Genomic DNA, 27,749 nt, shown 5'->3' with positions numbered 1-27,749 from the left:
ACTTTCTGCTAAAGATATATAGACCACACTTTCACAAAAGAACTACAGAAACAAAATTTGAAAGGTATTGCAAAAGTATTTAATCAATCCCCTGCCATTCAAACACACACGGGTAAAACACTTTTGAGAGACAGTCATCCAACTTCTGTTTAAGCATCTCCTAAGAAGGAAAGTTATCCATTTACTAAGGCAGCTTATTCCACTTTTGAAGAGCTCTTACAAAGAGTGCGGTAATAAACAGCCATAAATAAGCAATAAACATGTACAGTAATAAAAAAAATAAAGGCACAAGACTATGAAGCTGCTTCCATTGGGATATCGGGTAGGACTAACATGTAACACTGCACAACCCTTCCCACAGTTATTCTTAATGCCCGAAGGAGGTTTTTTTCCCAAGATGCTGGATATTAACTTTGAAAAATAGAAGTGCAGAGACAGAATCACTGCACATCTGCATCCTAGAAAGAGGCTTTAGCTTTCAAGAAGTACAGTATCTGTATCAAGCCTTTCTGTATTATAATGCTACATCAAAATACAAAAGTAGTTATAAACCTGTTTCACTTCAAGGGGAAAATGAACACCTTTGATGCTATTTTTGCCCCTGAAAGCTGAGAATGAATTACCACAAGACAAACTTCCTACAATGACTTCTGGAGATGGCTGACATTAAAACTAGCCCTTAGTAAGTTTAATTAATTTTTTAAAATGTTTAATGTTGTTCAACAAATTCTACTGAATCATTGTTCAAACACATGTAACTGATTTGAAGATCACACTTCACCAATCCTTCTTGGAGGGCTGCCTCTCAAATGAAACTCCTGAGCTGTAGTACTTTTCGTGTTTGGTATAAAATATTTTACAAATGAGATTCATATATTTGTGTGTGTGTGTGTGTAATAAAGTATCCTATGACTCATCACTTCTATTTTTAGAAAAGATAAGGAGTCAAAATCTTACTAACATCAATGCAAAAAAGTGGCTTGTGCAACTTTAAAAACACTGGACGTAGAATTTAACTTCAAAATAAATTTGCTGTTTTAAGTGGAATGTATAATACAGACTATTACTTCAATAAGTCATTTCCACATAGATAAACATACTTCCAAATTCTATACAAAAATATTATCTATACAATGTCAAGAAAAGTCTTGACACTCTTACATTCATCCTCACTCTGAAATGGCAGTGTAACAAACAATATGAGCTACTGTTTAAATATAGTTGACCTGGTGTACTGAGTTGACAGGTAAATTTACTATTTCAAGGAGGAATAACTTCATGATTATTTCAAATATGATAGCATGTACATTTTTACTGCTGCCTTTCTTATACCCTTAGAATGCAAATCCTATTTTTATTACCATTTTATCAAAGAACCTCCTAAGGACACTTCTTTCCTGAGATACTCAGGCAACTTCTGATGTTGAAGTGTCAAAAGATTCACCTACAATAAAACTCAATTTTTGTGGTAGTATCCCCCCTCCTTCCTAGAGATCTCATTATGGGTTATTTCTGATTTACGGCAACCTTAAGGTGAACCTATCACAGGGTTTTCGTGCTAAGATTTCATCAGAGAGCATTGCCTTTGCCTTCCTCTGGGCCTGAGAGTGTGGCTTCCCCAGATAAACCCAGTGGATATCCACTGCTGCGCAGGGATTCAAACCCTGGTCCTCCAGAACCACAGTCCAACTCTCAAAACCATGTAACGTATTTGAAACCTCACAAATGATTAAAATACTATACAGAAAGCATTTTATATAGGAATTAGTGTATACAAATCCTATTTAAATGCAAGGACTACATTAACACATGCTGGAAATGTATGTAACTTCCTCAAGACCTAAAACAAACAGGTGTTTAGTTATGCATATGACTAGTCACTTCTTGCATCTAAATACCTCAAGGATAGGAACTTTTCCACAGGACAAGCAGTCAGCGCTTCTCAAAACTCTTCTGTACTTTCCACCCTTCCTGGTGCCTCCAGAGAAACCGAAGCTAACTTGAAATTGTTCATGCACACTCCTTGAATGTAACATATTATGATGACCTGCAGCTATAAATGTAACTTAACTCAGAAGTCACTGACAGAATGTTCATACTGCTTCATGTGTAGCTTTTTTTAAAGTACGATCCATACACTTCGAACAAAGGCCATTCTTCCAAGAGAAAACTACGGAAGGATGTTTGACATTCAACCTCAGACAACTGCAGAAGTTTTGAGTATAACATGTGCTACAAGATGCTTTGTGAAGTGTGTTTTAGACCACCGTATATTCTTTGGTGTTAATATAAAAGTTCTCAGAGCTACATTAACTACTGTTTTCTACAGTAATAAGTCAACTTTTCAAGGGGCAAAGAGGCATGTTATCTATAACAGCACTTCAGGTTGTTATGGTAACCCTTAAGAGCCCTTGAAATTATTATTCTGATGTCCACTAATTACAATCTTGCACTACTACTTGCTTTTTGTCAATACTGTAGTCTACAATGGAATAAAAAACTAAAGAGTTTGAAGAATGATTTCATTGACACAAGGACTGAATTTTTTCAATATTCAGCATGTCAGAGTTCCAGTTTCTTCAGCTGTTCATATGTCACAAAGAACTAGAAAGAGTTATTAAGGAAAACGAAATGTACAATCTTTCTTATAAACAAGAGCATGCTCATGGAAAAAACTAACATTAAGTATACACAGTTTGTATCTACTTGTCTTTTCAGCAGACTATTTGTCATTCCCATAGCTCAGTAGTTTATTTTCCTTCAGACAGGTAAGGTTAATGCATTTGGCTATGAAAACCATTTATTTTATTCAGACAGTAACTTTCCACCTCATTTCTCCTTTTCACGCCCTTCCTGATTTTACACCTCAGGATTAAGGAATGATTGCGTAGTTTTAGTTTGTTATCATTAAATTAGGAAGGTATAAAGAATAACAAGCACAACAGTCTTTCTTGATCTCTGATCTGCAGTCCATGTTTAATAAGCCTTCAACCTACTCATAAGAAAAAAAATGTGCTGGCATGTGTGGGAAGACTATATTCTGGACTTTGTTACTGTTATCAATGTTCTTTAATAAATTCAGTTTTATTCAATAAACTAGTGACCCACAATAAGTTGTACATGTTTTGTAGCAATTATGTTGTTTTATTTGGTTTAGGTAATGTGGCATGCCAAACCCATCCCTCAACCCCCCATAGTTTTCTAGCCACACTAATCAGCCTCATAAAACATCTAAGCTCATCTGAAACACTATAATCACCTTTCCTTTCAATAAATAAACCAATTAACTTGCAGAATACAGTCCCTGGCTGGTTGTTCATACATCTACAAATACTCCTAAGTCACATAGGTTCACACCATAAGAATCTGAAGCAGAATTCACCACAAATGCCATAAAGGCAGTTGTGCAACATACCTCCACAAAACGTATTCAGATAGCAACTGCACACTAACACATCCCTTCTGCTGCTCACTTAGTCTGTTTTAGCTAGATATTCTTCCATTATTCCATCTATTTCACAATGGAAATAGATTAAAAACAAGTACAATTCTATTTGTAATTTTTGCAGCAAATATCACAGAAGTGATCTGGATATAGTTACAATTTTGAACTATCCAAATAATTCTGCATTAGAAATTGTACATACACACACAGAGACAGTGCCATTGTTTTGCTATGGTCAATGGACAAAATGAATGTAAGCTTATTGAGAAAATAAAGATCCAGAATTAGTTAATTTATACAAAAATACATACCTATTAGATCTGTAAGTCTATTCTTGTTATTGACTTAGGGCAGCTATTTCAGGTTGTAAGCACTGCAGACTTAGGGCAGCTATTTCAAGTTGCAAGCACTGCAGTAAATTGATCAATTTGTTCAAAAGATTGAGAATATCAAAAGAATATCAAGTATTCTTAAATATATTTTGATATAAATGGTGTTGTACATTCATTCCTACAGAATTCACATTAATGTTCCAGCTCTTATAAAAAAAGGATACAATAATATTCCAAGGGCCAAGCCTCAACCAGTTTGGCCAAAATCCTTTATACAGTGCAAAAAAGCCTTCATTTTTCCATGTCTGTTAGAAAAAAAGATTGACTTTAATATTCTTATAAAACTATATAGGGACTAATGATAGGAGAACAATCCATGTCATCTCCCCCACTATACAGCTATCTGCTAATCTGTAGATAAATCCTTGCAGACTCATCACAGATGCACATTTGCAGTCCAATGGAGGGGGGGAAATGGGGCAGCAATCCATTAATTCTCCTATTTGCTCTTCTCTTCATGTCCCTCCTTCACTCATACATATAAGAAGGAATACCCCCCACATTCAAATCTGTCCCAGGATTTCAAAGAAACATTAAAGCACTACTAGCAGACAGTTGCTTTCCGTGCCAGCTTCATGGAGACTGCAGGGATGAGGAAAGTCATTAAGACAAGTCTTCTAAGAGTTAGATGTATGTATCTAGGTTTCAGAGCAGCTCGTAGCACTATAGCCAGGAAATACACACCTCGAACAAAACAGCTGCCAAAGATCCCTTTTTGGGGAGTGTTTCTGGATGGTATTCAGGCCTACTCCAATCCATTTCACAGTAGAAGGAACATTTTTAGAAACCTAAATAATGATTTCCCCTGTTGGTAACTGGAGAGGTCAGATGGAATTGCAATGGTCACAGGCAAACTGGGTTCTACAATTTTCACTTTAGTGTATATTATGATGAATGTGGTTAGAATAAACCACAATTTCCTCAAGTCCTTATCTAACAGAGAACTGAGGCTTGGTCTCAAATGAAACCTTTCTTCACTCTGTTTCATATACAGATAGAAGGCAGAGGATGTAGATTCATCTGCACCCATAAAATACAACTTCAAGCATTATTTGAGCCTATTCTACAGTACAAAACGTTTCTGATTCACATCATATACTATACAGTCTTTAAACAATCTCTACTTACTTGAAACAAGCAATCTAAAGTACTCTTGTAACCACGCTGGGTTCCATTTCGCAAGGCGCTCTGATTCATCATCCTTGTTCTCAGAACATCAATGGGATTGGATGCTAAAGCTCCAACTAAACCACAGGTAAAACTTGCTCTAAAAGAAATTCAGATTATTATAATTACTAAAATTATCCCCTCCATGTACAATGAACAAGATATATGATACAGATTTATAGTCGATGTGAGATTTGTTTCCATTTTCTCATAACATGTCATAGGACAGATTATCAAACACATGTCTAGTAAAACTGAATCAATTTTATGTACTCTTCTGATGAGTGCCGTCACACATCTTGATATGGCTTAATTTATTTAATGAAAAGGAAAATTAGAAAAGAGGAAACACACAGAGAATTCCAGTAATACAAAAGTGTCTGAATGGTAAATATTAGTTTATTTTTTCCAATCACTTCTGCAAGTTTTAATACAAATAGAGGGGATCAGCAGGAAAGTGTTCTAACCTTTGGCGGCGGCAGGAGTGGGGAGAAGAAATATAACAGTGGTAAAAGGGATTAAAATCTGGCAGTAAATGGAATGGAATGGCAAGAAGGGGGCTTCAACTCTGGCTACGTCTTTCTGATGGGAAGATAGTAAATGGAGTGAGGAGTTGGCATTGCTGGAAGTATATGAAAGGACAAGTCGGGGAGCAGTAGAAGGAGGAAGGCAAGGTAGTCAAGCAAGTTAATTGGTGAATTATTAAATTTGCAAAAGAGAAACCCACAAATGTGGGGGGGGGAACTATATTTCATTTTAAGAATGCTGAAATCATTCCTTCTCTTCCTTACAAAACAAGAAGCAGCAATCAAACAAAATATCCGATCAAAAAAGAAATTAGCCATCATTTTTAAACACTTACATAAAGTGAGTATGGATTGTATCTCCCATTAATCCAGACATAATTATCTGCTTCTTAGCAAGATCATATACTGGTAGTTCCACTCCAACAACAATAGCAGCCCTTTGTGCAGTAAGAGATACTCCCTGTTAAAAGGTTAAAGCAAACATTGGAATACAAAGTAAACAGTTACAGGCAACCCTTTTCCTCAGCTTTATTTTTACTTACTGGTTCTTATGAACTTGACTGATAAATGGATAGAGAATAATCATCAGGTTTCAGTCTAGAACAGTGGTTCTCAACCTGTGGGTCCCCAGGTGTTTTGGCCTACTAACCCCAGAAATCCCAGTCAGTTTACCAGCTGTTAGGATTTTTGGGAGTTGAAGGCCAAAACATCTCGGGACCCATAGGTTGAGAACCACTGGTCTAGAAGGTATTTATCAACTGAGTTTATGGACCATCAATGACTTTGATTCTATCAAAGAATCTAGGAATCAGTTAGATGACATGCTACTTTTTATAACTGGCTATTGTGAACCTATCTATGCTAATTTCATGCAAATGTTCTGAAAGTTCAATTGGAATGGCTCCCAGAAAACCTATTACTACTGGAGCCACAATTGTTTTCTTTTTCCAGAGATTCTGGGTTTAATATTAATAATAATGTATTACTAATATCAGTAACATTAATGATACTATATTAATGATATTATTAGTAGCAACCACTTTATTTATAGTGTATTTTTCCTCCAAAGCTGGGACTCAAGATGTCCCAGTTAAAATATAGAAAAGACCAACAATATAAAATAATGAAATTATTAATAATATTAAAAATAGGTCTAAAACATTGTGAGGGGTATTAGAGACTGTCACGCTACCATCCTCCTTCTCCTGCTGCTTCTGCCAAATTGTGGAGGCTGCTGGCTGCTCTGCTGACCAGCGGTGAGAAGAATGCTAGCAGTTGTGCAGTTGATCAGTCATCTGGCAACAGAGAGATGGCTGGAGACTCAGCGGGAGGCGGTACAAAAGATGAAACAATAGCAGGGTCATGGAAGGAGGAGGCAGTCAAAAAGGCGAGGATGTTGGACTCGTCCTAGTCTTGGAAAACTGCTACCAAAAGAGGCCAAGACAGAGGAAGAAGAGAGCCAGCAACCCACCCAGCAGGTAAAGCCTTTCTCAGAAAGAGAGGGGAAGTAGATCAAGGAAGAGCTCTTCAGTATGAATTCCCCCAGGGTTTGCCTAGTTCATTCGCTCTCCTGAGCAGTTACAGAGAGCTGGGAGAGTCTTATCTCTCTATTAGCAGGGCAGCCCTGTTGACTGTACCTGTAAAACCTCTACAGTTCAGTCAGAAGGGAGTTGGTCCAACCAACCTTGGAAAGCAGCTAGAGGTCTCTGTCTTGCTCCTTCAGCTGTGGAGAGTGGCTCTCTAGGGCCTGGATGTGTAGAGATTTATCTTCCTCACCGGGCTTGACCACGCTGAGACTGGGTAACAGAGGGGGACCTGATCTTGCCCAGACTTGCCCTCCTTCAGGCAGCTGATCCTGGTCCAACCTAAAGACCGCTCTTCCTGCAAGGGGAGAGCTTGGCAGGCTTTATCCCCATCCTGACCCCTCATTGAACAAAGGCTGGGAAAGCAGGGCCCTTGAGCTATGTCACGATTTGTGACTAATAAACATTTGTGAAGCATAATTCTCTGTCATGCTTTATTAGTAAACAATTAAGACTGTGGTGTCACAAACAGTATCAAACTGAAAGTTTTCATCACATTAGCGTAGCTCTTCAGATAAAAACACTTTAGTATCAATAATTCACACATATTAATAAAATGCACCCAATGTTCATTTATTTCCCATTAACTATTTAGAAAAAACCCAAATATGAGTAGAATCTTAAGAAAATGTTGTCCTACATCTAAACAAATCTAAATGCAGAAAAAATGCACAAAGAGGAAACAAATATATTTTATATATACTACACGCATATACACACAGTCTTCCCATCCTTGCACAAGATAGCTTGTATAATACCAATCTGTAATTAATATGGAAAGCAAAACAACCTTTCTCCCAACACTGGAGCAGGGCAGTAATTGCAATGTTGAAAGGAAGACTGTATAGTGTCTTTTAACTATGGTGCCAAGGCATCTTGATGATCTTAGCTATAAAAGGCCATTATCAGTAAACTCCACACTGTTGTGTGTGAATGGCCTCTCTTCCTTCATATGCTCCAATTTAAACCTTGTGCTTTCTTAAATTTCAAAGTCTTTATGTGAATTTGATACATAAGTAATGCAAGTACTTGCCATTAACTTTTAAATTGCATAATCATTGATATGTACCTGAATTACCATTTGAGACATCTGAATGTAATCACTGAATACTAACTTGCCACTTGCCAATGGAAGAGTTATTGTGCACTGTGCGCACAAAGAAAGCATGAGAAAAGGAAAAAAGAATTGGGGCTATCTACCTGGTTAAGAAGATAGTAATATCTGTGATATAAAATAACACGAATCATACATTAAAGGATACTAGGGAAACAGGAAATTTAGTTTGTATGCCTGAGAAGCATACTGGCACCTGGAACTATGGTCTGCAATCCTATTGATGACAAACACTTGCATAGCCTCCTTTTACACCAGCATTTGTAACTTTACAGCAATTGTAGGAGAAGGCAGCTATTATCTTACTACAGCCCTGTTCCATGAAGAGCTTCAACTGGAGGATCTCATAAGAGGTTCAAGAGGGCAACCAGTAGTTCCTTTTCTTAGCTGTGCAAATGTATTTGAGTGGTACTTTTAGGCTCCATCATCCACTGATTGGCCATGGAGTATAATCCAATGCCAGGGCATATCCCTGAATCCCAACTCCCCTTTTAATTGACACTTGGTGTGCTGAGAAAAATCATATACATTTTGTATAAAATGTCTGAACTTCCAAGTTTATATTCAAGTGATATGAACTGTGGGATAGGATCAATGCAATCTTCCCAGGTTCAGTGCCTTTGTTTGCCTTCTCTTTCTATTTTTAGAATTTCCTTGCATTTCCTGGCTAATTAATGTTTAGGATTTTGTATGAGACAAGTGAATACACATCCAGCTGACAAGACAGAAAATGAGCAAGGAGTTGGTGTTCATGGATATAAAGATTTGAGGCTTCCATGAAGTCAGCTAATATGTGGGGGAATAACCCAAAAGTGTGTGGATTGCTCCTCCTGACCCATCTAGAGAACAGTTTTGTTTATTATTTAATTTTACAATTTTCTATCTATTGAATAAAAAAGTATTTCTGGTAATTAAAGTAAATAAAAACATTTACAACAAATATTTACTTAATATACAGTAGTTCAGTCAGCAGAAAGACAAAGAGTAATTTGACACCATAAAGTCTGCAAACATCAAAAGAACTATTTTGTATCATTAACAATTTACCTTCCATAATCCTTTGGTACCTTCAGTTTGATAGATGGTCATGAAGTTGCCAATCATTCCCCCTTGTATCACACTGCCTTGGGCCTGCATTCTGATCTGGGGGGAGAAAATGCATTACTCAACAATAAGATAAAGGTATAGTTTTCCCATGACATTAAGTCTAGTCGTGTCCGACTCTGAGGGTTGGTGCTCATCTCTATTTCTAAGCCAAAGAGCCAGCATTGTCCATAGATGTCTCCAAGGTCATGTGGCTGGCTTGACTGCATGGAGCACCGTTACCTTCCCACCAGAGCAGTACCTATTGATCTACCTACATTTGCATGTTTTCAAACTGCTAGTTTGGAAGAAACTGGAACTAACAGCAGGAGCTCACCCCACTCCCTGGATTCGAACCGTCGACCTTTCGGTCAGCAAATTCAGCAATTTAAACCGCTGTGCCATCAGGGGCCCCCTACTAGTCATACAATAATTTAATGGTGAAACAAATATATCATTTTTTATGGACAAAACATATTCCTGGGTGAGAGATGGAATGTGGAAAATTCTAAAAAGTGTGTCTCTAAATCTTTTGCCTGACAACTGGAATCGCTGCAGGTTGTTTAAAGTTTTACTCCTCTAAAACAGCCCATTAAATACTACTAGGCCAAAATGCAGATTAATACGTCTCTTCCATCGGCTCTTTGCATTTTTCACAGCATAATCAGACAAAAAAGACCCTCTCTTAAATTTTCTCCATGCTGGCATCTTTCTGTTCTGTATAAATTTAAAAACCATCCAAGTTCTGAGGGCAGTATTTCAAAATAAGCAGGATAGAAACAGCTCTACTGTAGAGGTACTGTTTAGTAACTTGAAAGTTTCCAGAGGTGATCTGGCTGATATAAACTGGAAAATACATCACAGAAATGTAGACATTGAAAAACATAGAGGAAATGTATGCACCACCCCTGTAAAGGGCAGGGGACTTTTGTCCAAGGGCTACTATGATGCCTGTTGAGAGAAATAAATTTCAAGGAAGAAATTCAAATGGATCTGGAAAAATAAAACCTCAGTAAACAAGAAGAAAGCAATTTGATGGGTGAAAAATACCTTAACTTTCTTAGAACAAGACATATAAAGCATAAACTCCTTATTCTCTAACTGAAATCAGGACCAACTGCTCATTTGGAGTTTGCCAGTATGTTTCCTTCACAGCAGGTCTATCTGCTATATTTGGGATACAGTCGAATACAGACTTAGATCATTCTTAAATTAGACTCTATGTGCGCAATCACTCAAAAAGCTCATGTAACAAATGCTACGTGAGTTTCTTTTCTGCAATTCATACCTTCAGGACATCTGTAAGATTAGCAATACGCGATGAAATCTCATCTGACAGAACTCCACATAACACATTTATGCCTCTCCTTTGCATACTACATCACAGTTCAGTTAGACGGGATGGTTTTATGTAATGTTTCCAAAAGACTTATCTCAGAAATGCACTGTACAAGCAATTATTTTCTTCTTCTCAGAATGCTGCACCCCAGTTTAGTTAGGATGGTTCTGTGTGATATCTCCATTGTTTGAGGGTTATTGAACTTTTGTCATTTGTCAATTATAAGCCTGGCACTATTATTCTAACAAATTCAAGTACAGGCAACAACTTGGTGGATTATGCCCCCTCTCTGTATTACTCCAGAATTTTTCTTTTGATATCTGCCATAGCTTTGAAACAAATCAACGTCAATTGATTTCCACCTGTCCCACTCCTGAATAACTAAAAAACAAATATAATATAATATATAATATATATAATATAAAAGTAATTAAATGTAAATAAAACATAATATTTAATATTACTAATTTAATACATCTAAATCCTGACTAACCTACATTTATCACTCATATTCTTATTAGTCCTAATTCTAAAAAACCGACCTGTCTCATTTATCTCTCTCTGACTCTAATTTGTCTAACATCTCTAACTCATATTCCCAACAACCATATTCATCTCTCTCCAACTCGCTATCATACATGCAAGTCTTCCCCCCCCCCCTTTAAACATTCAATCACTGAATATTTTTATCCAGACTTTCTCTCCATAGAGACTCAAAGCTTCTAACAATATTTATTTATTTATTTAAAACATTTATATTCTGGCCTTCTCAGCCCAAAGGGGACTCAGGGCAGAGCATAACATGTATACGGCAAACTTTCAATGCCGGAACATAAAATAAACCATAAAAATACATAAATACTAAAATCAGTTATCTTTACATTAAAACCACTATACAATAGAATTTAAAAAACAAGGTAAATACATATACAATTTCTTTTTTAAAAAGAAGTTAAATATTTGTGTCAGGGATACAAATATTTGTGTCACTATCTCAGACACCCATGTAGATCTTAAGAGTATTCCATATTTTGGAATTCTAAATAAAGGATACTCAACCCATATTACACAAGCTTAAGGATTTCAGAAAACACAATACTAAAATATTTTTTTTATTCCATACATGGTTCCATTCCTATAATGATCACGTTTTTGGGTTTTTTACCAGTGAGTTTTTGTCACTCAAAAAGTTCACCTGGCAAATGCTGCATGCATTCTTTTCTGCAATTCTTACCTTCAGGACATCTGTAGGGTTAGCAATAGATGATGAAATCACACCTGACAAAACTCCACATAACACATTTACAGCTAGTGTTTCATCTGTTTCAAAACAAAAGCATTTATGTACAAAATGTTAGCACTCTGTAAACCACAGAGATCAATGTTTTGAATGATTCCAAAAATGGAAACTGAGCATATCAATTCTTTCATTTCAGCTTTTATGAGCCAATACTGCAAAGACACTAATTATATCTAACATAACATACAAATCTTTAAATAACTATCCTTGGAAAAGATATTCAAAGAATTCCACCCCAAAGCAGCAGGACAATTGGTTTGGAGCTTCATCGTAGGACTTGATACCAGAAAGAAAGTAAGAAGCCTCCTATATCTGTCACACAACCACAACTTCATACAATTATTAAAATCCATGCTAAGCTTGCCTGTTTATATATTGCATATAAGTAGCCAGGAAAAACCCAATGAAACTTATGTCTCTGCCTCATAGATTTATATGAAATCTATAAGGCAGAGACATAAGTTTCATTGGGTTTTTCCTAGCTACTTAGCTATGGCTTGCATGTCTTGGAAAATTAAGTAGCAGAATATAGATACACTGGAGTCAGAAGTAATTTACACAAATGATGTTAAGTTGGCCAGGACATAAGGGAGGCAATTTATATACAATCAAGGCTAAAATATTTTTAGTAGCAATTATCACAACTTACATAGTAGGGATATTTAAAGTGCTAGTCATCACAATAACTGATGCTTTGTAGTCAAGAACTGTATTTGCTTTTCAAAATATAGGTTACACAGATGTGAAATCTTTATACACAAATATTCTGTATGATAAGAGTAATAACTGTGTCTTGAATTCCTTAGAGGTTTTATGCTATCCCACATATTTTATTTTGAAGCTTTTGGATATTATACTGAAAAATTATTCTCTAATCAGTTTTATTAGATAAAAAGTGAGGATGGGAAGTAACTTTGCTGCATCTCCTACTTAGTGATGGCAAGATCAATTTCACTCCATTGTTGCAGAGTGCATCTAATTCATAGCACTTCAAATATTGCATCCAGTATACAATCCACTATATAACAACTCTCCCATGTTTACGTGCATATATGTTATATACTGATCTGTGTGTTTCTCTTTATAGACGTATACAACTTTTGACATTTATAATGCACACACGTTGGCCAGAACTCCTTGGGAGGTGAATCAGCAATATTGACATTCCTTTTTACAGTGATGATGTAGTGTAAGCCTGGAAATCTGCTCACCTTCTGGCTGCTCAATAAATATTCTTTTTAAGCTTTGGTAAGTACCAATTTTTATAGTTCCATACGAAGCCTGCCGAAGCAAAGCAGGTGCAATTCTGGAAAAGAAGAGTGAAGAAAAAAAACCCAAATGTCATTGTTTTCTTGAAATCAAATGCATGAAAAGATTTCTTTTCATACTGTGGATTTATGACAGCAGCATCACTAAAGGTTTTCAGAAACAGCATTCAGCATTAAAGATGACATGCAGTTACTACCAGTACTTTATGTTTAATGGATGTACAATGAGCGGCTGCTGTTGAAAATCACTAAGCATGTATCATTTCATCCTGTTCCTACAATTTAAATTAGGATTCATTTTTGGCTGACTAAATAGGGAGGTCAAGGTAGCATCTGCTTGGTGTCTGGCTACAACTTACAATAAGTCACATCTAAGTCCCAGGCAGCCTGGGATGATAGCAGAGGGAATTGATTTGCCACCTTTGCTCCCTCTCCTGCTACTCAATGGAAAATGTGCAGAAGAATCAAGAGATTTTGCTCATAAAGCAACTGAGTCTTCTCTGCCTATATTTAGATGGACACCTATTCTTACTTTCAATCTCAGACGTGAGCGATAAGTCTGTAAGTTTATTTGCTCATGACTGAGGTCCCAGTGCAACTTTTGGTGTTGTATCAGGAAGTCCAAAGAATAAAGTTTCTTACTATAAGCTCCAACTGCTGTAGCCTAGTGATTTGGACAAGAAGTCTGAATCACTCCACCTGCCTGCATATAAAGTTAATTTATTCCCATCTTGATTGATAGTATCTACAAATGGACAAAATGACTTTAGGGAGGAGCGGGCACATTTCAGACAGAAGAGCCACACTGCCTCATTTTCATCTCTTCCAAAGAAGATCCACAGGATGGCAGCACAGATGTCATTGTGGATGACAAAAAATAACATGTCACTCCTTGAAGGAACTGGGGGCGGTGATGGCCGACAGGGAGCTCTGGCGTGGACTGGTCCATGAGGTCACGAAGAGTCGGAGATGACTAAACGACTGAGCAGCAGCAGCCCAGCCACCTTCGGAAGAGGGTTCTGCCTGCTTTGAAGCAACATTCCCTCAAATGATTATTTCAAGGCCTTTTACAGAAACTCTGAAGCAGATGGCCATATTTTTGGCATAAGGTGGGTTGTGTGTGTGTGTTTTGTGTGAAATGGAGGAGTGTTGGGGCCTTGGAGAAGGTTAGTTCTCATGGGCTGTACTGGACATCTCCATGGTCTTTCCTCTCCTGGTATGTGAAAACTATTGAAACATCTTTGGGGGCAGGGAGAAAAGTGATCAAACATACGATGGCTGTCTCTTGGAGAAACTAAATTGTCTGGACCCATTCTAGACAATTCTGGTCTAATTTAAGCCAGGGCTCAGGAGAAATAGCTTTGGTCACCATGACAGGAGACCTGATGTAGAGGAAAAACTGGAGAATATCACCCTGGCAATTCTAGATCTTAGCAGCTTCTAATAATTTTAGTCATAGTACTGTAATGGATCCTCTGTGTGGAATAGGAGTAACACAAATTCTGTGTAGACTTGTGGGGGAGGAGGTGGGAACATGTTAAACCTAGGATTGGAATTTGTATACACTTCCAGATAACATTGAACTGCAACTTCCATGAGTCCTAGCCTGCATGGCCAATGTTGAGAAATGCTGACTGTTATAGTTCAACAAACGTGTGGCAGGCCACATAATACCCAATACCAATTTAGTCTCATGTTTGGTTAGAAGTGTGGTACCACAATGTTCCTTTCTTTTTAGCATTTGAAACCACTGGACAAGTTGATCAGGGATTCTGAAGCTGAATTCCATTCGCATTTATTCTTCTCAAGAGAGTTTAGCAAATCTATGTAGGTGCTGGACCACTGCTGAATATTTATACTGTAATGATAGATGGGGGTCAAAAACAAAAGCTTTAGTCTTGATAAGATAAAGGCTGTAGATTAGTGATACCCAGGTTTAGGAGGCTCACTCTCCAGAAAGGAGCAGGTAAGTAAATGTGTAAATACTCCTAGATTCACTTTTGTCACCTTTGGAAATCAGAATGCCAGTGGTTAACTTTATCCAGCCTAAGAGGTAAAAACTTCCCTGTACAGGGATAGCCTGGTTACAACTGTTCATGGACTGCTTACTTCCCATCTAATCTCCAGCAGTGTCCTCTATGTGGATGAACACTTTAGGGCATCATTCTATGCAGTTTAGCATTCTGTGCAGTTTAGAACAGAATGAAGTGACTAAACTGCTGTCTCGCAGAACATATTTGTTTTTTGCAACCCATTTTAAAGACACTACGCTACCTGACATTTGTTTTCAATTTGAAATCAAGGACCTGGTGATAACATTTGAAGTTCAACATATTCTGGGACCCAATACTTGAAATGCGCAAGCCTGTATACACCAAAGCGCTGAAAACTCTGAGGCCATCCCCTGTATTCCACAAGTGTGAGCAAAGCATTATCCAGGGACACAGAAAAAGTCTTCTCTGAAAGGAAACCCTATGGAGCTCTAATTGCCACTGACACTGGCATTAAAATTTGGCTGCTCACTGAAGCTTTGAGGAAACAAAAGAAATATTTCTTGATTCTGTCCTGCTGGGTTTTACTTTGCTATCTTTTTAATATTTTGTATAATTAGTTCCAAGTTATTCTTCTTACCTGGCTCACATTATTGATACAGAGAAGAATAGAAATACTGCCATTAATAGTAAATTTAGCAAGTAAGGGATGAATTAAACTGAGTACTTATCTCTAACATAAGAGAACAGATGTTACATAAATTACCCAAAGTACAATGCTTTTGGTCCCTCTTCCCTGAATATCTTCACTAGCGCATGAATCATTCCACGGTAACGAATTTCTTTATGCTTTACATCATTTTTTTGACCTTGTACCTGGAGACGCGTTTTTGTAAGATCAATTGGAAAAGTACCTTGAAGACAAACAAAAACATAATGATTCATAAATAATAAAACTATGTTTGGACATCTAAGAAATTTACAAAGCTAGTTCTTCACTTCAGGTGGTAAATAGCAGTAGTAGCTGATCTAAGAGTCTGTGTGATGATGGCATGTTCTGCAACTCGCAGTAGAGGGACTTCCATGTCGCCACTAAATGAAGATAGGCCTGGGCCCTGTTTTCATAAAAGGAATATTTCATGGAAAATATTTTTTTATTTATTTATTTATGCCATTTCTACCGTGCCTTTCTCAACCCTGATGGGGGCCTAAAGACGGCTTTACACGTAAGCAACTATTCGATGCCTTAACAATGTACAATTAAAGCAAACACGTTAAAATATAATTATAAAATATGTTAAAACATTTAAAAACATTTAAAACAATACCTTCACTATTAAACCATGCTATCCAAAGTCAAATTTCAATGGACTTGTGAAAAACGGAAACTTTGCCTCCAGTGAAGTGGTGCTGGGAGCCAGAAAGGCAGTTGAAGAGACATTGTAGATCGAACAATGGCTGGCTTTTGAGTAATTACAATTACATAGAAATACTAATATTAAATTACAAACATTTAAATCAGTGGTGGACAACTTGATTCCCAAAGACCTACCCAGTCAATGTTTAACTATGAATTTTGAACTCGTGGCTTGTATTTACTGTATTTTACTCTTTGTTCTGTGTACTTTAACATATGCATTTCATGGAAATACGTTTTTATGGTGCCATCTATACAGTGTCTTGTCGCATAAAAATCGAGTTTTCCACCATCGGCACTCTAGCCGTTGTCCTTCTAGTTTCATTTCCCTGAGGGTCTCTGTATAACAGGGAGCCTGTTTTATCATGGGACAGAGAGGATGTTTGGGAGCAATCGAGTCAATAGTCCTGGTTAGATTTTGATTCCATTTATTGACAAGGGATTCAACAGGATCGTCAGTGATATCAGCCACAGAACCCTCAAAGGCCTCCTGGAATCTCAGAGGCTCCATTAGCCTTCAAGGACAGGCCATTTTAATAGGTCCTCCACCCCTGCAGGTTTAGGTTGTAGCTATTATACTACCCCTGACCAGATAGTGAAAGGCACATTGTGAGAATTTATCACTCAGTGAAATATCATCTTAGAACATGGTTCAAATATTATCTGAACACAATAGGTTTATTTCTGGCTTACCGGACTGTATCCAAGTTCCAAATACAAGTTTTTGCTAACTGCTCCTGATGCTGCCAGTGTGCTAAAAATGTGTATTTGTCTTTATTCCATTTCCAATTAAAATCAAAAAATGAATTAATTTTACTCTAGACACAGGTTTCTGCCTCCAAGTTGACCTGGAAAAATACCAGATGTAGAGACTACCACTGCTAAGAGGTAATTGATCTTTCTGTTCTAGAAGGTCATTTAGCCTGAAGACATTGTGACTGGGTAGAAGATTTACCAGAGCTAGCAGTGAAAGAATGTAATGCTTAACTTTTGGAACTCTTTGAGACATGGATGAACTACAGGTATACTTCTGATTCAATCATTTTTAGCAAAACAATTGAGTGCATGTTTAGTCAATCATAAGGCTCTGTAGTAAAGTAAGTTGATCAGGGCAGGGGAAGGGAATTAGAAGATGGGACGTGGGTGCTACTCACAATCCTACTCTACTCAGGAATATGGTTCTATTTTTTCCTTTTTCTGAAAGGTCAGGTGCAGCATTTGTCCATTTGTATCAGTTTACATATCACGGTAATTTGGCATTAACTAGGTTAATATTATTGAACAAACCACCCCCTCCCCTGGGCTGGCCAAAATTTTTGGCCTCAAATTTTGATCTCAACTTATACATAATGATTTATATATGAGTATATACACTACTATATTCAGCAAAGGACTCACAATCTGAATACAACGTAGATATTGTTAATATGAAGCAAAAGCTGTTGAAGAAGTAAATAATTTACCACATTCTGCAGTGATTGAAGCTAAGCCTCCATATACAAATGGCTTCCAGTTCAAAACTGCCATTTTCTTGGAATCTTCTTCCTTCTACAATGCAATAACAATAGCATACTGTCCTTGAAAAAATAAACTATAATACATAATCATAAAACATACGACTTAGCTCAGTGGTTCTCAACCTGAGGTCCCCAGATGTTTTTGGCCTACAACTCCCAGAAATCCCAGCAAGTTTACCAGCTGTTAGGATTTCTGGGGGTTGAATGCCAAAAACATCTGAGGACCCCAGGTTTAGAACCACTGACTTAGCTGAAGTAGCAGAAAACACTAATTTCATGGAGAATGCAGACATCCTAATATATATCTTTCTTATTTTTCTCTTGATTGAGCAAAACCATTCATCAGGTTATGTCCAATATTTCAACTTACCGTTCCAGGTTACACAGACCAACCCACCTATAAGTCAGTCATTCTTCTCCTAGAACAGTGGTTCCTAAACTTTGGTCCTTCAGGTGTTTTGTACTTCCAACTCTAGAAATCCTAACTGTTAGGAATTATGGGAGCTAATATCCAAAACACCTGGAGGACCAAAGGTTGGAAACCGCTGTCCTATAAGAACATGGGAGTTCTCTAGCTGGCATTGGACTCAAAGAAAAACACATCTTCCCTCAGCACTGACTGCACCAGCTATGGCTAACAGGCAACTGCATCACCCTGGCTCACACGTTGCCCTCCCTTCCCTGCTCCAGATCAAACATGATCATATGCACAGAAAACTCCAACAGGAATGTCATATTTAAAAAGTTAATCAGGTATCCAATTTTGCTTCGGATTTTCTTTCTGTGGCAATCATAGTGAATTCTCTCAGAACTAAGCTTTTAGTTAACAATCTAGAGTCAATGATTTAGGTACCCCAGTTTAAAAATAATCAGGGCAGTACATAAACTTTATTTTGTCTTTCTAAACTCAGAAACATATAGTGATTGCACACATTTTCTCTTCCCAATTTCCCTTCCCCTCTGTTTCCTATCCCTTTGTTCTTTTCTCATTATTTTCCCAGTTTATATTGTTTCACACTTCTGCCTGTCTGTCCTTACTAATTAAACTGAGCTAAACAGAATTTTAAAACGTATCAGCTGAAATTAACATATATTTTTTTCTTTACACAGATTCAAAGACACACACAACGCCCAATCCATCAGGCCAGAATTTTAAATTTCTTGGTTTCTTTCCTTCTCACTTCATTTTGTAGCATCATGCCTGAGTTTTATATAAAGATGTTAAAGCCCAGTAAGAAAAATGGAATATTAAGGGGAAACACAAATAATTTTACACATGGAAACTTTGATCTTTGAAAAAAAGCAGAAAAAAATCCAGGGAAATATTTTCTCTTTTGTCCAAGGATTATGTTTTTATAAAACATGCTAAATGGCTCAATATCATTTGCTAAACAACCTCACATCCTATATTGCTAAGATAGTAAAATAAGCTGTGGTCCTGATATGAAAATAAATATTGCATATATGAATCCCCCACCCCAATTTACTGTTTTTTTCCTAGAAAAGAGGGAGGGCATTCCTTCCTATATCCAATGTATAACATTTCTCTAAATTGTGTATATTAGGTTCTGTGAGAAGTCAGGAATGTGTATAACCTTTGTACTACTATTTGTACATTTTATTGAAAATAAAAGTACTATCCAATTCATCCAAACACTGAATCATCCCCATCACAAAACAAGATGTCTTAGCCTTGCCAGTCAATGCCAAAAGTACTGAACTAGATAGAGATAGGCAGTCAGGCTCAACTTGAAACAGCTTCCATTATTCCAAGAAAAATTTAAGCAACGATATATGTGTTGATGTGTGCCTTCAAGTTTTTTCCTACTTATCCAAATACCTATCACAGTATTTTCTTGTCAACAGGAGGTCTGCCTTTTGCCTTCCTCTGAGTGTGACTTGTGCAAGATCACTCAGTGGGCTTCCATGGCTGAGCCGGGATCTGACCTCCAGTGTCCCCATCAACCATGCTGGCTCCTGCAATACATTATAGCTGTTCACAAAGCAAGCCACGATCCTCTCACATGCGGCAGTTAAGACAGATATTATTGCAACATCTTACGTGACTTTGGGGGAGGCGGGGAAAGAAATACTGTACTTAGATTGTCTCTACACTATTTTCCAAACAATGCATTGCAACACATTAGGGGTGCTTCCAGACAGGCCCTATATCCCAGTATCTGATCCCAGGTTTATCCAGTTTAAAGCAGAAAGCCTGGGATCAAATCCAGAGGTATAAGGCAGGGGTCTTCAAACTTTTTAAGTGGAGGACTGGTTCACGGTCCTTCAGACTGTTGGGGGGCCGGACTATGATGAAATAGTCTAAAATTAGGATTGTTGTTGTTGGGTGCCTTCAAGTCGTTTCAGACTTAGATCAAGCCTATGTCTAAAGTTAAGGACAGGGGCCAGGTAAATGACCTTGGAGGACCGCATCTGGCCCACGGACCTCAGTTCGGAGACCAATGGTATAGGGACTGTCTGGAAGAGCCCTAGGTGTGAACATTATCGCAATCCTTGCTAGTCAATTTAATTCCTTTGATTCACCATGAATGTTTTCAGGTTTGTAGTGTCCACATACACTCCGTTATTACAATTTATGCATGCGTCCATGCATGTTGTAAGGGGTTAGCTCAACCTGCGGCTTGCTACTAAACCTGTGCTGCGAAATAATGCAAGTTTAAACGCGTCAGCAACATGAAACATTTGTAAAACTCTTATCTATGCTGTAGAGACAACAGAGTTTGTCACTTTAGCTGTGATGCTATGAAATCAAGGGAGTTGTAGTTTTAGAAGGACCTTTTTGCCTCTGCTGCAAAGGGTGGTGGTGCCTTGCCAGGCTGCAGCTCCTATGATTCCACAAGGGAAATGGTGCCAAACTACATTCATTCTACAGTGCCAGATACACCCTAAGACACCGCCTATGAAGTTCTTATAACCCAACTGCCCTCCAAAAGAAGCAAAAGAAAAGGAATGAATCTGTAGGCCCCTTCCACACAGCTGAATAAAATCCCACATTATCAGCTTTGAACTGGAATACAGTAGAGTCTCACTTATCCAACATAAAAGGGGCAGCAGAATGTTGGATAAGCGAATATGTTGGATAATAAGGAGGGATTAAGGAAAAGCCTATTAAACATCAAGTTAGATTATGATTTTACAAATGAAGCACCAAAACATCATGTTAGACAACAAATTTGACAGAAAAAGCACTTCAATGCGCAGTAATGCTATGTAGTAATTACTGTATTTACGAATTTAGCAACAAAATATCACGATGTATTGAAAACATTGACTACAAAAATGCGTTGGATAATCCAGAATGTTGGATAAGCGAATGCTGGATAAGTGAGACTCTACTATATATGCCAGTGTGGACTCAGATAACCCAGGGCCCTTCCACACAGCCCTGTTTTCCAAAATATCAAGGCAGAAAATCCCACATTATCAGAGTGTGGACTCAGATAACCCAGTTCAAAGCAGATACAGTAGTCTCGCTTATCCAACATAAACGGGCCAGCAGAACGTTGGATAAGTAAAAATGTTGAATAATACGGAGGGATTAAGGAAAAGCTATTAAACATCAAATTACATTATGATTTTACAAATTAAGCACTAAAACATGTTTTACAACAAATTGACAGAAAAAGCAGTTCAATACATGGTTAAGGTTTTGTAGTAATTGTTGTATTTACGTATTTAGCACCAAAACATCTCAATGTATTGAAAACATTGACTACAAAACAACTGACTACTAAAAGGCAAACTGGGTTGAATACACAACGTTGGATAAGCGAAGGTTGGATAAGCGAGACTCTACTGTATTGTGGGATTTTCTGCCTTGATATTCTGGGATATAAGGCTGGGTGGAAGGGCCCTTAGAGAAGGGCTTAGAGGAAAGGGGAGGGGGCATAACTGACAGCTCCCCAACGGAGCCGCTCAGGAGGGACGTCACGTGCTCGAGGCCTCAACTTTTGAGAAGTTTGCCCGGCTGCTGAAGTACGGCGACAACTCCTCAAGAAAGAAAGAAGGAGCCCCCGTCCCACCCCCAGAAACCCGGCCCACTTACCGTGCCCTGCGGCCCTTCTGTCCTGAGTGACTGGGCCGCCGCCGGCGGAGAGGGAACGTCGAAGGGAAGAAGGGCGAAGGGAAGGACGGAAAGAAGGGGGGCGGGGCAAGGGGCCGACGACTGCGCATGTCCACACCTGCCGGCGGCGCTGGAAGGGGACGCGCATGCGCACTGGCCGAGAAAGGGAGCCAGCCCCAGCGTTTGCACGCCGGACTTCAACCCTGAGGGGAATGTCTTTGTTGAAAGGGTCTTCTATGGCGGTCTCATTATGGCTATGCCGTGGGCGGCTCCCCACACAGATAAGCCATTACAACATTAAACAAAGGCGTTATATTGTGGAAGGCTTTCATGGCCGGAATCACTGGGTTGCTGTGAGTTTTCCGGGTTGTATGGCCATGTTCCAGAAGCACTCCCTCCTCACATTTTGCCCACATCTTTGGCAGGCATCCTTAGAGGTTGTGAGGTCTGTTGGAAACTAGGCAAGTGGGGTTTATATATCTGTGGAATGTTCAGAGTGGGGAAAAAACCCATCTTTGTCTGTTTGAAGCAGGTGTGAATGTTACAATTGGCCAGCTTGATTACCATTGAATAGCCTGGCAGCTTCCTGCCTGGGGGAATACTTTGTTGGGAAGTGTAACAGGACAGTAAACAAAGAACAATACTCAGAAGATGGGAATTCCAGACAAGAAACCATCAAGGCCAGTTATCACCTTTCAACAAAGGATTCCCCCAGGCAGGAAACCGCCAGGCTATTCAATGTTAATCAAGCTGGCCAACTGCAACATTCACACCTGCCTCAGGCAGACAAGAGTTCTTTCTCCCATCCTGGACCTTCTACAGAAACATAAACTTCTATTGCAGGTCTCCTCAGAGGTTGTGAGGTGTCTCGTTTCCGACACCTCACAACCTCTGAGGAGGCCTGCAATAGATATGGGCAAAACGTCAGGACAGAATACTTCTGGAACATGGCCATACAGTCCAGAAAACTCAAAGCAGCCCTACTTTCAAAGTACCTCACAATTAAACAGGAAACAACACTTTCAAACCAAGGAACAGAATTTATTTCAAATTCTGTGACTTAAGTGTAAATAAACACCATGTCCTGATCATGCCTCATCTACTGAAGCAATGTTTCCTACTATCTATCTGGAATCTCTAGTTAGGAGAAGTCAGTTCTTTAATCGTTTGAGTAACTTTTTTTAAAATCACACTTTGAAGTAGTCAGCCCTCTATACCCATGGATTTAACAGCTTGAAAATACCCCCATGCACACGCACACACAAATAGCCCAAAAGCAAGCCTTCTGATTTAACTATTTTATATAAGGGACATCATTATACTATGCCATTTCATTTAATGAGACTTGAGCATCTTCCAACTTTACTATCCACAGCAACACTTGAACAAAACCCCAGTGAATACTAAGGGCCCACTGTAATCCTGAAAGTTTAGAGCATATTCAGGTTGCCTGAAGTAGAATAATACTGTTTCTGATGAAGTCATCTCCAGTGCATAAAAGCATGACAGTACATTTGTTACTCCTTCTAAGGTACTACAAAGTTCTTTGCTGTTTATCTTATTGAGTAGACTACATAAAACAGTATCTCAAAGGAACCTTAGCTGGTTACAGAAGTTTGACGAACAGAAACAGTTGTTACCTTAAAAACATCCAATATAACTGTACTATAGAGGTTTCAAACAGTATTGTATATTGCCTAATACTCCAACAACTTCTGGAAACTCTACCAGCTGCCTAAGGCCCCTTCCACACAGCTGAATAAAATCCTACATTTTCTGCTTTGAACTGGAATATATGGCAGTGTGGACTCAGATAATCCGGTTCAAAGCAGATATTGTGGGATTTTTTGCCTTGATATTCTGGATTATATGGCTGTGTGGAAAGGCCCCGAGTATAAAGTCACAAAACTTTATGTAACACTGCTGCTGCAACGGAAACATAACGGTAGTACAGCATCAAAAAGCCATTAGATTTGCATTGCAGCACCATCTGGTTGCCATCAATAATTTCAACTACAAAGCAAATATAACAGAAAACAGTAATTCTCTGGTTTCTTACCTTGAAATGCAACAATATGGAAGAACTGAATAAGATCATAGTTAAAACTTTCAGGCTAGTCCTTGTAGTTTGTATATTGATCCACAGAGAGAGAGTCCCAGGGTAACAAGGTTGTCATGACAAGATAGAATCAAATTACATGGCCTTTCCGAGCCTTCCCTGACTTTGTCGAGTCAGGCTTGAGGTCAAAGCTCATAAAATGTAAGTTGATTCCTTTCTTTAAAATATATAAAATGTACTTTCAAAATATGCAATAAAATATATTTACGGAGGGAAAAACAAATAGATATGTTAATCCATTGAAACAAAATTAATAGTAAAATAGTAACTACATGTAAACAACAGATGGACAAAAAAAATAAATTATACAGCAGCTATTATTTAATTAACAAAGGATGGCTACTGACAAACATACTGGATACATGGAAAGTGCACCTCCAACCTCATAGAGGGTCTCTATGATCAGAGAGAAAGCCCTCCTCCTCAACACTACTAGGAACTTGGGCATCTCTAGAATCTGTTTCCTAAACTCAGAAGGGCCCAGAAAGAGGTGCAACAAAGATAATCATCCACATTAGGAGATACCCACAGCTTCAATGGCTCAACAACACATTAGAAATATAGTAAATATAACAGCCGGCCACATGACCTTGGAGGTGTCTACAGACAACGCTGGCTCTTCGGCTTAAAAATTGAGATGAGCACCAACCCCCAGAGTCGGACATGACTAGACTTATTATCAGGTTTGGATCATTGATGTTGCCATCCCAGGTGACAGTCGCATTGACGAAAAACAACAGGAAAAACTCAGCCGCTATCAGGACCCCAAGATTGAACTTCAAAGACTCTGGCAGCAACCAGTGCAGGTCTCAAAGATCTCAGCCAGCATTTGGAAACAATAGACATTGACAAAATTACGATCTGCCAACTGCAAAAGGCCACCCTACTGGGATCTGCACGCATCATCCGAAAATACATCACACAGTCCTAGACACTTGGGAAGTGTTCGACTTGTGATTTTGTGATACGAAATCCAGCATATCTATCTTGTTTGCTGTGTCATAATAAAATAATAATAATAATAATTCATCTACCCAAATGTGGCTACCTTGGAATCCACTGCTAACTACAAACAGTCTCAACAGCACCTACTCACAAAACACAGGCACCTCACAAAACCAAACATTCTAAGAAATAAAGCTATATATATGGGGAAAGGATGCTGCACCAAAAAACACCAAATCACAGGACAGTAGGCAAGGACTACACCAAGCAAGTACCTTCAGGTGCACCCATCAGAATGTGCGAAAGGAGCCTTCTGCTAAGACACTACAGCTACTTTGAAGCCCCTTCCACACAGCTGAATAAACTCCCACATTATCTGCTTTGAACTGGAATATATGGCAGTGTGGTCTTAGATAACCCAGTTCAAAGCAGATATTGTGGGATTTTCTGCCTTGATATTTTGGGTTATATGGCTGTGTGGAAGGGCCCTGAGTCTCATTTGGGAGAGAAGCATCAGAATACAAATACAACTACAGTAGAGTCTCACTTATCCAACATAAACGGGCCGGCAGAACATTGGATAAGTGAAAATGTTGGATAATAAGGAGGAATAAAGGAAAAGTCTATTAAACATCAAATTATGTTATGATTTTACAAATTAAGCACCAAAACATCATGCTTTACAACAAATTGATAGAAAAAGCAGTTCAGTACACGATAATGTTATGTAATAATTACTGTATTTATGAATTTAGCACCAAAATTTTGCAATTTATCGAAAAATTGACTACAAAACCATTGACTACTAAAAGGCAAACTGTGTAGGATAATACAGAACCTTGGATAAGCGAGACTCTACTGTACTAATAACCAGGCTTAATAGTAAACCATGTGATGAGTCAGCCCGGCCATGAAGAGACACACCTAAACGCCTCCTTTAGATGAATGTCTACACTAACAGTTAAATAGGAACAAGTGAGAAAGGGCTGGCTGTAGTGTAGCCACAGCAAATGAGGGTTAATGCAAAGCATTTGCAACCTTCCATTTGCAAGGAATTGGAGAGACATCCAAGTGCGATTTCAATGGTGCCAAGCCCCAATTGGGCATTGCCTTAAAGAAAGGAAACATAATATTCTTATATGAAGCTATTTGTGGCCTTAACCAGAGAAATGAAAGTTACGGTGATAGAAAGTTCTTTTCATACAATTTAATTAGATTTATGTTGAAGATAGTTCTCCCTCATCATTTCATTGTGTGTCCACAAATCCATTTCAGCAAAACAAATTCTTTAAAATACAATATACTACAATTCCTGTTTGACAGTGTGATATGATGCCTCCTTCTCTGGAGATTTTTAAAGGGAGGCTGGATGGCCATCTATCAGGAGTGCTTTGTGTTCCTGCACAGAAGAATGGGATTGGACTGGATGGAGTACTGTCGACAAACAGAACAATCAAAAACAGAATGCAGACTAATGAATAAAGATGGTGTGCAATCACTGAAATATGCGGGAAAGGGTGCTAAGTCAATCGATACTTTGGAAGCAATGCTCACATGGTCCCAAGCAAACCTCCATAGCCATCTTGGTGCCTTTCCCCTCCTAAGTTTGCTCTGCAAGCATAGAATCATAGAATCGTAGAGTTGGAAGAGACCTCACGGGCCATCTAGTCCAACTCCCTGCAAGAAGCAGAAAAATCTCATTCAAAGCACCCCCGACAGATGGCCATCCAGCCTCTGCTTAAAAGCCTCCAAAGCAGCAGCAGCACGCATGTATCAGCAGTCAAACGCGAACGTCAGTAGGCAAAAATAACTGACCAAAAGCCTTTTTCCAATGCTTGCAAATTTCAGAGAAGTACCATTAATTCATCAAGGAGTTTGCTCTTTCTGTAGACATATAGAAATTTGGATTATCTACTTTGATAATCTAAATTATATGTCACTGCAGAAGGGGACCATAGTTTAATGTTTTGTTTACCTTGGGAGTCTCAGAAGCAGCCTTGAGGGACATGGTCTGCCCTTCCTCATGCTTGACCTCTAGTGACCACAACTTCGCAGGGCAGCCCCACTGGAGGTCAAACAGGTAATATGATGTAGAAAAACTAGAAATTAGGCACGTACAGGTTACTAGGTGCCAGTTCACTCAACTGCACAGCCTCAGTCCCATGATAGAAAACAACAAGAGACCAAACACCATCATTCTAGTTGTGGGTCAGGAGTGTTTCTCTCCCTCCCTTCTGCTGGCCAGCACTGCCTTCCTGTTCTAATTCCAGTGGGATTTCATTGTTGATTTTAGAATTGTAAGATTTAAAGACACAGTAACATTCAATGCAAGGCAGCACATGGTTTCAGGAAGCCAAAGAATGCTCTCTATGGACTGCAATGGGACTCCATACAGTATTATGTATTAAAAATAATACAAAACTGAACTTAAGTAAACATAATATAACCCATCACACAC

At 38.5% G+C, this 27,749-nt stretch overlaps 1 protein-coding gene across 4 annotated transcripts; it reads right to left on the bottom strand.

Annotated features, from left to right (window-relative positions):
- Window positions 1–56: 56 nt before the first annotated feature.
- slc25a30 (solute carrier family 25 member 30) lies at window positions 57–27,538 on the bottom strand. Of its 4 annotated transcripts, none has more exons than XM_003226612.3 (10): window positions 27,267–27,538; window positions 18,090–18,174; window positions 15,976–16,123; window positions 13,162–13,256; window positions 11,885–11,970; window positions 9,276–9,371; window positions 5,867–5,991; window positions 4,966–5,104; window positions 4,002–4,082; window positions 57–2,604 (listed from the first exon to the last, which is right to left on the bottom strand). In XM_003226612.3, the coding sequence occupies exons 1-10, from the start codon at window positions 27,297–27,299 to the stop codon at window positions 2,563–2,565; spliced, it is 930 nt and encodes a 309-aa protein (XP_003226660.2). In that variant the 5' UTR covers window positions 27,300–27,538; the 3' UTR covers window positions 57–2,562. The 4 variants fall into 4 exon arrangements, with proteins under 4 accessions (XP_003226660.2, XP_008117719.2, XP_008117720.1 ...); XM_008119512.3 differs by lacking the exon at window positions 27,267–27,538 and adding an exon at window positions 24,287–24,364; XM_008119513.2 differs by lacking the exon at window positions 27,267–27,538 and adding an exon at window positions 22,210–22,331.
- Window positions 27,539–27,749: the final 211 nt, after the last annotated feature.

The sequence above is a fragment of the Anolis carolinensis genome, chromosome 3, assembly GCF_035594765.1.
Source record: "Anolis carolinensis isolate JA03-04 chromosome 3, rAnoCar3.1.pri, whole genome shotgun sequence".
NCBI classification, from domain to species: domain Eukaryota; kingdom Metazoa; phylum Chordata; class Lepidosauria; order Squamata; family Dactyloidae; genus Anolis; species Anolis carolinensis.
This window is presented reverse-complemented; position numbering and strand designations above follow the sequence as displayed.